Below are 12,588 nucleotides of genomic sequence, written 5' to 3' on the forward strand. Positions count from 1 at the left end.
GCCAGGGTTGAGAGCTGCTGTTGTCTAGGATAGGAGAAGGGATGCTTCTGTTTTGTGCCGAGTGGTGGTTATGTGGGTGTCACGTTAGAGTTATTCTTTAAATCACAGAGATGTTTTATGCACTCTGTATGTTTCATATATTTCTCGGTTTTTTAAAGTGAAAGATCTAACATCTTCACTTAAATGAGTAGTCAAATACATAGAGACAGATGACAGAATGGTGGCAACTGGGGCTGGGAGGGGTTGGGGAGGGGGAGTTGGTGTTTAATGGAGAGAGTTTCAGTTTGGGAAGATGAGAAAGTTCTGGAGATGGATGGTAGTGATGGCTGCACGACAGTGTGAATGTCCTTAATGCCACTGAACTGTACACTTAAAAATGGTTAAGATGGTAGATTTTATTAGGTGTATTTTACCACAATTTTTTTTTAAAACCTAACGTTTTCTCTCGGCTAGAATTGGGCCAGAAACAGCCAAATATAAAGACCACATACTGAACTCAGCAGAAACCACGGTCCATGATAAACATTTTCTTTCTCAGCAAATCCTGAAAACGATACTATGAGGGTAGGTACTTTTATTATCTCAGGTCCAGAGAGGTGAAGTCATTTGCCCAACACCACACAGCAAGTGGCCTTAGGATGTGATCTTAAGTTTGTCCAACTACAGAGGATCTTACACTGTGGCCTTTTGCGTGTTGAGCACTGACCTCACTGTCCTCGGGCCTGACTGCAGCCTATCCGCCCTCCAACCCCCACTGCTTTCCAGCGGGAACAGAAGGACTATTGGTAGTGGAGCCCCAGGCAATGCAGGGTCCTGGAGAAATAAGAGGGCAAAGGTGCCAGAAGCTTGATAGGTGGGTCCCTGGGCCTGGCACCTGGGAGGTAGAGACAATGCAGGTGGAGGTGCAGGGGCAGCTGGGCAGCCTGGGAGGGGGTCAGGTGGAGGCGGCGGAGGAGGGCTTCATCCAGGACCTGGGGTGGGAGAGACATGTCAGCATTCAGCCAGGTGAGCTCTAAGCAAAATGGGAGTGAGGCAAGTACTTCCTCCTCCCTCTGCGTCCGTGTTCTGCATGCCTCTCTACACGTACACACGTACACACTCAAACACGCACACTAAGGGCAGAGACCAGCTAGGGGGTCACCGAATCAGTTTCCTGGGCATTCAGCGAAACTACATTCCCCAGCCCCTCCTGCAGGTTGGTGAGGCCGTGTGATTGAGCCCCACTGAATGCCACAGGAGTGTGAGCATGTATCCCGCTTCCAGATCTGGCCCAAGAAAACCTCCCCCGTGAACCTGCCCTGTCTCCTCCTCCGCTGGCTGGATAGCAACAGCCTGGGTCCCTGAGTGACCCATGCTTGGAGCAAGCCCATCTCTACCCTACCGCCATTAATTGGACTTAACATGGAAGGAAGTTATTGTGTTAAGGCCCTGGTACTTGAGGTTATTCTGTTAGAGCAGACAGAGTTACCCAAATAGACACACACAACCTCTTTTACCCCTTATACCAAAAAGAATGGCAGACTTAGAAGGGCCTTTAGAAATCAGCCAGTTCGACTTCCTTATTGAACAGATGGGCAGAAAGAGACCCAAGAGAGGGGGTTTCATTTGCTCAGGGCCATAGAGCAAGACAGGGCTACAGGGAGCTATGGAAGCCCAAGCTGCATAGCTAATGTCTGGAGATGCTCTCCACCCCCACCCCCAGCCCACCCCAAAAGGTAGCCGGCAGGTGGGCTTGGGTACCTGTCTTTGGGGCCTGGTGCTCTCAGCAGGCAGCAGAAAGCGCTGGCCCAGAACAGTGGCCACACGGGCAGAGTACATGTGGTCCCCGAGCAGAGGGCAGAGCTGTAGTGCCATGTGCACCTGTAGCTGGCTGGGAAACGCTAGAAGACAAGAGAGACAGGACAGATGGCAGGCAGCGGCTCTTTCTGTCCACCCGGTATTGCCCCTCCCCTTTCCTCTGGGGAGATGCCACCCCCATTTTCAGATGGTGTGGTTTCAGAGAGGTGAATGCTACCACCCCTGCCAGTGGAGAGGGGCGCATGACCAGGTCGGGACAGTCAGAGCTGTCAGTCCACCGGCCCTGCGGGATTCGTCCATGAAGAGGGGCAACGCTGAATTTACTGGGAAGCTACTGGGAATAAAGAACACTCTTTCCCGCTGGGGGGTGAGCCTGGGGCTGCTGAAGCGCCTGCCATCTCTGCCCCCACGGGGAGAGCCTGTGGGAGGTAGAAGCCAGCGGGCAGGAGGTGAAAAGAAAGTGAGAAACAGCTTCTTGATGATGTCCTCCGAGCCTCCGGATGCAGCCAGGCCTGAACTTTGAGTTACTTGAGCCAATAACTTCCCCTTTTAGATTACACCAATTTGAACTGGTTTTGGGGAAACTTAAATGGTACAAAATTGTTCACATAAGTAAACTTATTAATCCTCCTGACAACCCTATAAGGTGGGTTCTATCATCATTCCCACCTTATAGACAGGAAAACCGAAGCTCAAAAAGAAGTGACTGGCCCACCGTAAGCTGGGATTCAAACCCAGGAGCTGTCCTCTGCTTTCACGTCTGGCAATATGCTGGACTGGATAATCTAAAAATCCACTTCTTATAAACCACTTAGAAACACTGGAAAACTTTAATGATCATCCTTCTAAATACACAGCTGGGCACAGAGGAAAGTAAGGTCCCCCAGACGAAGATGCAAAAGGAAAACAAATCCAGAGCACAGGGAAGCCAACGTTTCACCTATTCCAGGGTACTGCCAATCTTGGGATGCAGGGGGCTTGGGTTTAAGTAGCTACAAGGGGCCAGGGGTGAGGTCTTGGTGCCCAAATGAAATCAGAGAGGCTACATCTTCATTTACAGGATGGACCAGGAGAAAAAGCCAGCCGCCAAGGGAGGGAGACGAGAACCTTAGGTCTGGATGAGGGGAAGAAAAAAGAATTCACAACCATGAACTGCTGCTATGAATTGAGCTGCTCTCACACAGGTTTGGGGCTCTAATACCACGTGCATGAACTGTGAACTTCCAACTGAGACATTAATATTTAGGTCCTGAAGCAGTAACATGGGGCGCTCAGCAGAAGCAAAGGCAGAACCTCTCCTGAAGTCACCACCTCCAATGAGGCAATAAAGGATTTCCACTGATAAAAGCCCAGCTCAACCTGAATTCACAATCCTGAATCACAGAAGAAGAAGGAAACAATCCACCAAGGGGAGAGAGTCTGCAGGAAACACAACAGGGTTAGACCCTCAGAATCTCAGACAATGGAATTATAGAAACACAACATAAATATGTTTTAAATGACTAAAGACAAAAAAGAACAAGTAATATGAGAAAAAACCAGATACCTTATTTTTTGGAAGGCCATTTGTATTTGTAAAAGAACCAACTAAAAAAAAAAACCAACTAGAACTTCTAGAAGTGAAAAATACAATCAATGGGTAGGTTAAACTGGCAGGTTAGATCCAGCGGAAGAGAAAATTACTCAACTGGAAGGTAAATCTAAAGATTACCCAGAAAGCAGCAGAGATAAAGACATGAAAAATGTGAAAGAAAAGTTGAGACACAGCAGTAGAATGAGAAAGTCAAACGTCTATCAGGCATTCAAAAGGAAGGATGCAAGAGGCACATTTGAAAAGGGAACTTTCCAGGATGGATGAAAGAGATTAATCTTCAGACTCAGGAAACACAGTGAATCCCAAGCAAGATAAATAAAACTAAACCCACACACCTGGAATCACCATAGTGAAACTACAGAACATCAAAGGTAAAGAGAAGACGTTGAGATCGATAACTAAGAGAAAAAACAGGTGAGCTGCAGAGGGGTGACCATCAGACTGATAGGAGAAGCACTGCCCCTCCAGGTGGAGCTGGTCACATACATCCTTACAGTCCATCAGATGCTCCCCAGGCTGCCACTAAAACTACCACCACCCTCCCACCTCCTGCCTCCTCCAGCCAAATACCATTTGTCAAGTCTGGCTGGCGCTCCAGACCCACCTGTCAGTGGCTGCAGCTGGACCAGGGCACAGCCAGAGCCCATGGCCACCACACGGAAGTAGCTGAGGGTCCTCTTGACACCTTCCAAGATGTCCTTTCGGGATGGGGACTTCACTGGAACTACCTGTGGTGGCAGCCCCCAAGAATGAACAAGCTTCACACACACCTGGGAACTACCCGCAGACTCTCCTTGCTCCCAACAGACTCAGGACAGGGCCACAGTATAGGCAGTCGTCACTCGCCTGTATTAGGGGTCTGGAGGGCCAGTCACCCCACGTCTATATGCTGTAGGGGTAATATGTCTGGAAGGACCCCTCCTCCTCCCCACCTAGACCCCAACTCACAAGATTGACCCCATCAATGTGTTCCAGCTTCAGAGCTGCTTGGATCTTCCCCTCAGAAGTAGCTGGGATCCCATCAGTGACAGCACTGAGAAAGAGGCAAGAGGAAGTCACGCAGTGGCTTTTGCTGGGACCTGTCCATTGCCCTGGGAGTCTCCCAGCCCCTCTCACCAGTAGGTGACTGTGGGTCTCCTGGCTCTCTGCGAGTGAGTGAAGAACTTCTGGAGGTGGCTTGCTGTCTGGGGACAACTGGAGAGGAGTACAAGCCCAGAGGTTTCCCTAGAGGAAGGAGACAAATCACAAAAGTTAAAATCCCCTGGGCTCACCCACACAAAAAGGAGACCCCGGACTTTCCTGGCGTTCCAGTGGTTAAGACTCTGCACTTCCAGTGCTGGAGGTGCGGGTTCAATACCTGGTTGGGGAACTAAGATCCTGTATGCCGCTTGGCACAGCCAAAAAAAAAAAGAGACCCCTAGAAAGGAACACCTGACCTGCCTAAGACCAAACAGTAACATCAGGACTATGATGCAGACCTCCTCGTGAGAAACAAGTAAGTCTTCCCCGTGTTTGATAAGAGTACATTGCTTAAATGTGTTCCTCATTTTGCTCTGGCTCCCAGGGAGCTCAGAGCCAAACATCATAACAATTACCACCAACTGTTGAGTGTCTACCATGTGCTAGGCACTGTACTAGGAACTTTATATATATTAGCTATTAAATAATTAAATTCCCCACAAGCAAGCCCATGAGTTTGTGGAACTGCAGAAACATTTCATCTCAAGCACCATCTCTAATAGATGGCAATTAGAGGAAAGAATATCACAGATCAGTTGACAATACCTGCCATGAATACGGAATTAGAGAAGTGACTGCACACTGAGCATAGATATTATTCCCTCTATTTTATGATTAAAGAAACTGAGGCTCAGTGATAGCTAAGACCACAGTTTATGCATAAGGATTTGAACCCAGATCTATCCACTTCCTCCTCCCTTTCCTTGTATCCTACCTCTGTGATCCCAAACCAGCCCAAGGAAAATGTCTCAGTTTATTCCCAAGTAGTTATGCCCCCACCGCAGATGGATGCCTGTCCTTCTACCTTCCTCTCACCCCCACCACTTACTTCCCAGATGCTCGGACAACCTGGAGCTCCCGCTCCCCGAGCCCCAGGGACTGGCTCAGCTCCGGGAGCACTGAGAGCAACGTCAGCTCTCCTGGTTTTCCTGGGGGAAATAAAAGGAAGAGTACAAGTTGCTCCCAGAGGCAACTTTATCCCACCTTTCCTTTCTCTTCACTATTTTGTCCCCTCAGAGACATCAAAACCCCTTTCACTGCATCTCTTTCCCCTGCACATACCTGTCACTGGCAGGCCCAGTGGCTTGTTCAATGTCACCAGAGGTCCTGAAACGTATAATACATAAACATCATCAACAGCAAATGCAGTTTACAAAGCACTTTCTCAATTCGTATTATCGTGTGGTCCCAGTACAACTCTCATACATGAGTTATCAGGCTGAACTCTCTGAACCTTGCAGATGCTAAGCTGGCTGCCTGCCACGTCAGGGCCCTTGCGCTTGCTGTTTCCTCTCTCTCAGATTTTCACGTGGCTGCTTCCTTCATATCATCGTGGCTCAAATGTCACCATCACAAAGAGGCCCGAGTCTCCCATCTAATGTCTGCTCCCTTCCTGCAGTTCCTCATCATCGCTGTTTTATTCATAGCACTGATCACTAGTAAGTACCTTTTTCATTTATTTTCTGGTTAATCAATTTCTCCCGCTGAAATGTTGGCTCCCTGAAGGCAGAAACCACATTTATTTTGTTCAGCACTATATAGCCATGTCTAGAACAGTGCCTGGAACATAACCTATGCTCAATAAATAGCTGAGAAAATTTAAAAATCACCGGAGACTGAGGCTCAGAGAAATTATTCTCCTAAAGCCACACAGCAAGCTGATTACAGAGCCTACATATGGCTCCGAAGCCTGTGTTTTGCCCCTCAATAAACCTTTTATTACAGCAATTTCCTTTACAGAGAGCCTACTACTGCAAAGCTCTCTAGTTATTTACACTTTCCCACCCCACAGCCCTATCCCCATGATGCTGAGGCACAGAGAGGTTATGTGTCTGGTCCCACCTCCTATGGCTAGTGGGAGGCAGAACCAGGATTTGATCCCACAGGCTTTAGTAGGGAACCCAGCCAGATGCTCGGAAGGCTCAGGTTAAGACTCCTCCCCTTCTGGGTCTCCCTGCAGCTGTCCCTCCCACCCCTCACCTTTCTGATCCACCACAGCTGCCCTCAGCACATCAACCAGCTCCTCCCTACTGACGTTCTCTGGCCGCAGCAGCCCCGAGAAAGGCTGGTCATCCCGGGGCCCCGACCGTTTGCTGGAGCCTCGACGTTGCTGCTGATGCCTGGAAAAGGTTAGGTAAGCAACAGGAGAATCATTGCCGCCCATTCTTATCTCCACACACCTCTTCCTAAATGCTGCGGCTTCCTACTAATGCTTCAGAAAGCCTAGGTTGAGTTTCCCGAAATGTTAGGTTCGACTGGCCCCACTGTACAGAAGAGAGAACTGAGGCTCAGAGAGGTCTACTGACCAGTTTAGGATCACACAGCAGAGGTGGATTAGAACCCATATCTGCCTAACTCCAGATCCCGCACACACCCTCCCCCGGCCCCAACCTCCCTCCTACACAAAGGAGGGCGGGGGTTTCTAATCACCGGGCCTCGGTGCCAAAGCTTGAGGCTGTGCGCGCTGCGGGGACCCCCGGACCCCGCCGCCAGCCACCCCAGACCTGACCCAAAACACGGCAGCCGCCCATCTCCGGAGCGAGGACAGTGCGCATGTGTCCGGAAGGGGCTCCCCCGGAGATGCCCCACAGCGCGCCGATTGGTCAGATTGACTGTCAATCGGAATAGCGAGGCTCAGATCTGTGTGAAGGCGGAGTTTTGCCTTTGCCCAGGAACGAGGTGAAGAAATTCTCGTCTGTGCTTTTGGGGAAAGCGAGTCACGGAGCAGAGGAGGAATTTACTGGGGGTCAGAGGACCTGTCTTAGGACAAAGCCAGGTTTTCTGATCATCATTGCAATTCTTAGGAGCCTTCTGACTTCAAAAAAAAAAAACCCGCCAGGGCGCAGTGGTTGAGAGTACGCCTGCCGATGCAGGGGACACGGGTTCGTGCCCTGGTTCGGGAAGATCCCACATACCGCGGAGCGGCTGGGCCCCTGAGCCATGACCGCTGAGCCTGCGCGTCCGGAGCCTGTGCTCCGCAACGGGAGAGGCCACAACAGTGAGAGGCCCGCGTACCGCAAAAAACAAAACAAAACAAAACAAAAAAACCGCCATTGCGCACAATTTTGTAAGGCAAATTGGAAAAGAAAAAAAAAAAAATCCACACTCGTTGGCACAGTGAACTTGCTTTGAAGAACACAGACTGGTGCAAAATCCAAAAGGAAAAAAAGGCCAGAGGCAGAAAGACGTTCACTGCACCACTATTTATAACAGCAAACCCAAAACAAATCTCAAAACCGGAAACAAATTGTCCTTTGATTAGATCTATAAAGGAAATAAATCTTATTAATCACCCATTCATCATTTTTTGAATGCTAACTCTACGCAAGGCCTTGGCATCTGTGAACTGCAAACAGATTAACAAGACTCGGCCCCAATCACAAGAAGTTCACCTTTAAGATCACAGCAGCACAACCCACCTCGGCGAAAAGCTGTGGAGATGCTGAGAGAGCGAAGAGTGAGGAGCCCAGGAGCCGGCTGAAATCTGAGAAGGCTCCCCAGCAGGGGTTGTGATTGACAGACTGTGAAGAACTCAGAAATTCACCAGGAGGGAAAGGTGTGGGTGGGAGGAGAGGGCGCGGGCAACAGGAAAAAGAACGTAAGTGCAGAAAAAGCAAAAAGCAAAATGGGCTCTATCTTGTAATTACAACTATGGAAAAGTTACATGCGACCTGTGTATTATTTTGTTTACTAAGAGCACTATAACTTTTAATTCATTGTTTGCATTAGTGAAAGACTGCAGGTAAACCAACATCTGTCAACAGAGGAATGGCTAAATTAATTGTAGCACATACCTATGCAGCCGTTAATTGAAGAATGTGCGGGGGTCTACATGTGGTAATGTGAATCGATCTCCAGAATATATTAAATCGAAAAACAACAAAGTGAAGAACAGTGTGACTAGAATATGCATATACGTGCATGCGTGTGGTTTACATATATTTATTATATTTAAATATTTCTGCATTTCTGAAAGGACATACACAAATGAGATGCTGATTGCTTCCAGAAAAGGAATCAGAAGTGAGAACGTGAATAATTATTTTTACCCTTTAGAACTGCTTAAATTTTTAACCTCATTGATATATCTCTTCTTCAGACACACATGGAGCCCTAGTTTAAAAATATAAGCCAGACCCCCCCCCCCAAAAAAAAGGGACTTCCCTGGTGGTCCAGTGGTTAACTCGTGCTTCTCGGTGGTTTGTGACCGCCTGGAGGGGTGGGATAGGAAGGGTGGGAGGGAGGGAGACGCAAGAGGGAAGAGATATGGGAACATATGGGTATGTATAACTGATTCACTTTGTTATAAAGCAGAAACAAAAAATAAAATAAAATAAATTACTCATCAAAAAAAAAAAAAAAAAGACTTGTGCTTCTACTGCCGGGGGTGTGGGTTCGATCCCTGGTTGGGGAACTAAGATCCTGCATGCTGCATGGTGCGGCCAAAAAAAAAAAACTAAGCCAGATATAAAAGACTATGGTTCATAAAAATTTTTTTAAATAATGAAAATAAGTAGAAATAAAATTTTTAAAAGACTGTGTGATTTTAGTTACATGACATTTTAGAAAAGTCGGTGGTTGACAAGGGCTGGAGTGGTTGAGGGAATGAGAATCGACTAGAAAGGGGAAGAAGGGAAATTTTTGGTGTACTGGAACTAGTGGTTACATATCTGTATAAATTTGCCAAACCTTATTGAGCTATATACCTTAAAAGGGTAGATTTTATTGTATGTAAATTATACCTCAGTAAACTTAATTGGTTTTAATTCAAAGGTTTAAATAGTCAATTTAAAAAGATATATATATATATTTACTTATTTGGTCTTGCTGGGTCTTAGTTGCAGCATGCAGGATTTTTAGTTGCAGCATGTGGGATCCAGTTCCCTGACCAGGGATCTAACCCGGGCCCCCTGCATTGGGAACGTGGAGTCTTAACCTCTGGACCAACCAGGGAAGTCCCAAAAGTCAATTTTTAAATGTGCACACATTCAGACAGGACTGGCAAGAAATTTAGCAAGAATGCAAGTAATTTTATCTTGTTTTGGGCTTGGACATTACTGTGCTGTGTCCTAAGGCCCCACGGTATTTTGGAACCTCTCTTCTGAAAGGTGCGTTCATAATTTGCAGCTTGAGCAAAGATGGAGAGGCGGAGGCCGAGGGGCAGGACACAGCCTACCTTACCGACAGCAGACTTCACCGCTGGCCACGCTTGGCCCCAGGAAGGGCCATTCCCCCACTTGGACTGGCCCCTGGCCCTGCCAAGGCTTGAGCTCCCTTGCTCTTTGGAATTTTCCCTCCACACGCCCCAGCCTCAGCAAAGCCTGCCCTCTCCTGTTCACTGCCCACAGCTGGTGTGACTCCATTAATCTCCAAGCTTCCAGAAGAAAAGGAAGAAACCTAATTATCCCTAGGCTGGGAGGGCTCAGTGCCAAGAGACAGTGATCAGCCACTCAAGACTCACATGTGAAACTCAGACTATCAGGAGGAAGGCAAGTTGGGACAGATTCCAAGTTTCAATCACCCCAGCCCGACTCAGTGTATGACTAACTTCACTAGAAGAGCAGGTAGGCCACAGCCTCAGCAAGAGTTGAATGGGAATAGCTTCTGTGCTGACGTAAACATCATGCCTTCATACCAGAAGGCCTACCCCATGGACCCAGGACAGCACTGAGCCAGGCCTCCAACCATAGCTGCAAGAGCAGGAAAGCCCAGAATGGAAATGTTCCTTGCTAGCTCTGGCAGCTCCTTCCACACATGGCTGTAGGGTATGGGTCAGCTGCCAGAAATAACCCTCCGGACTTTAACTTTGGTAACATAGGCCTTTGTCTTAGTATTTAATAAACCCAAGTAGCCTTTATAATTAGTCAGAAATGACACATATTTGAATCTGAGAGGCACAGACCAAAGTACAGTCTCCTACAAACCTAGCCTTTCATGCTTGTCTTGTTTGAGTTGCTTGATGTTGAAAAACGCCAGCTCACACTGATGAACTAATACTTTGTGGCTACCTAACGGCTCATTTCGAAATCCTAAGATTAAGAGTTCTGAACACGAAAGGAGGGCTGTCTAGCAAGCTAGGGAGGGCTTCGGAGGAGAGTTGCATTACAGCTTGACTAGTACTTTCCCACCTACACACTTAAAAGGTTGTACTAAAATGTGACATTGAGAAACTGGAAGAGTGCCTTAATCCCATAATCCCTATTAAAGCCCTTCTTTTTTTTTTTTTAAATTGAGGTATAGTTGATTTACAGTGTTGTGTTAGTTTCTGGTGTACAGCAAAGTGATTCAGTTATACATATATATATATTCTTTTTCAGATTCTTTTCCATTGTAGGTTATTACAAGATATTGAATATAGTTCCCTGCGCTATACAGTAGGACCTTGTTTACTTTTTTTTTTTTTTTTTTTTACGGTACGCGGGCCTCTCACTGCTGTGGCCTCTCCCGTTGCGGAGCACAGTCTCCGGACGTGCAGGCCCAGCGACCATGGCTCACGGGCCCAGCCGCTCCGCGGCATGTGGGATCCTCCCGTACCGGGGCACGAACCCGTGTCCCCTGCATCGGCAGGCAGACTCTCAACCACTGCGCCACCAGGGAAGCCCCCCCCCCCTATTTTATATATAGTATTGTGTATCTGTTAATCCCAAGCTCCTAATTTGTCCCCCTCTCCGCCTTCCCCTTCAGTAACCATAAGTTTGTTTTCTATGTCTGTGGGTCTGTTTCTGTTTTCTAAATAAGTTCATTTATATCATGTTTTTAGATTCCACATAGAAGTGATATCATATGATATTTGTCTTTCTCTGTCTGACTTGCTTCACTTTTTATGATCATCTCTAGGTCCATCCATGTTGCTGCAAATGGCATTATTTCATTCTTTTTTATGGCTGAGTACTAGTCCATTGTATATATGTACCACATCTTCTTCGCCCATTCATCTGTTGATGGACACTTAAGTTGCTTCCATATCTTGGCTATTGTAAGTAGTGCTGCTATGAGCATTGGGGGGCACATTTCTTTTTGAATTAGAGTTTTTGTCTTTTCCAGATATATGGCCAGAAGTGGGATTGCTGGATCATATAGCAGCTTTATTTTTAGTTTTTTAGGGACCCCCATACTGTTCTCCATAGTGACTGCACAATTTCCATTCCCACCAACAATGTAGGAGGGTTCCTTTTTCTCCACACCCTCTCTAGCATTTATTATTTGTAGACTTTTTGATGCTGGCCATTCTGACTGGTGTGACGTGATACCTCATTGTAGTTTTGATTTGCACTTCTCTAATAATTAGCAATGTTGAGCATCTTTTCATGTGCCTACTGGCCATCTATATGTCTTCTTTGGAGAGATGTCTATTTAGGTCTTCTGCCCATTTTTTGATTGGGTTGTTTGCTTTTTTTGATATTGAGCTATATAAGCTGTTTTTATATTTTGGAAATTAAGCCCTTGTCAGTTGCATCTTTTGCAAATATTTTCTCCCACTCTGGAGGTTGTCTTTTCATTTTGCTTATGGTTTCCTTTGCTGTGCAAAAGCTTTTGAGTTTATTTAGGTTGCATTTGTTTATTTTTGCTTTTATTTCCATTATTCTAGGAGACAGATCCAAAATAAATATTGCTGTGATTTATGTCAAAGAATGTTCTGCCTCTGTTCTCCTCTAGGAGTTTTATAGTATCCAGTCTTACATTTAGGTCTTTAATTCATTTTGAGTTTACTTTCGTATATGGTAGTAGAGAATGTTCTAATTTCATTCTTTTACATGGAGCTGTCCAGTTTTCCCAGCACCACTTATTGAAGAGACTGTCTTTTCTCCATTGTATATTCTTACCCGCTTTGTCGAAGATTAATTGACTGTAGGTATGGGTTTATTTCTGGGCTCTCTATTTCCTTCCATTGATCCATATGTCTATTTCTGTGCCAATACCATGCTGTTTTGATTACTGTAGCTTTGTAGTATTGTCTG

At 46.6% G+C, this 12,588-nt stretch overlaps 1 protein-coding gene across 1 annotated transcript; it reads right to left on the reverse strand.

The window, feature by feature from the left end:
- Nucleotides 1-315: 315 nt before the first annotated feature.
- Nucleotides 316-7,854, reverse strand: RPUSD3 (RNA pseudouridine synthase D3). The gene is made up of 9 exons (XM_079935185.1): nt 7,061-7,854; nt 6,611-6,750; nt 5,693-5,737; nt 5,460-5,559; nt 4,508-4,615; nt 4,340-4,424; nt 3,996-4,119; nt 1,741-1,880; nt 316-971 (listed from the first exon to the last, which is right to left on the reverse strand). Exons 1-9 carry the CDS (start codon nt 7,183-7,185, stop codon nt 780-782), a joined length of 1,059 nt encoding a protein of 352 aa, XP_079791311.1. The 5' UTR covers nt 7,186-7,854; the 3' UTR covers nt 316-779.
- Nucleotides 7,855-12,588: the final 4,734 nt, after the last annotated feature.

This window comes from Stenella coeruleoalba (genome assembly GCF_951394435.1).
Source record: "Stenella coeruleoalba genome assembly, chromosome: 10".
NCBI classification, from domain to species: Eukaryota; Metazoa; Chordata; class Mammalia; order Artiodactyla; family Delphinidae; genus Stenella; species Stenella coeruleoalba.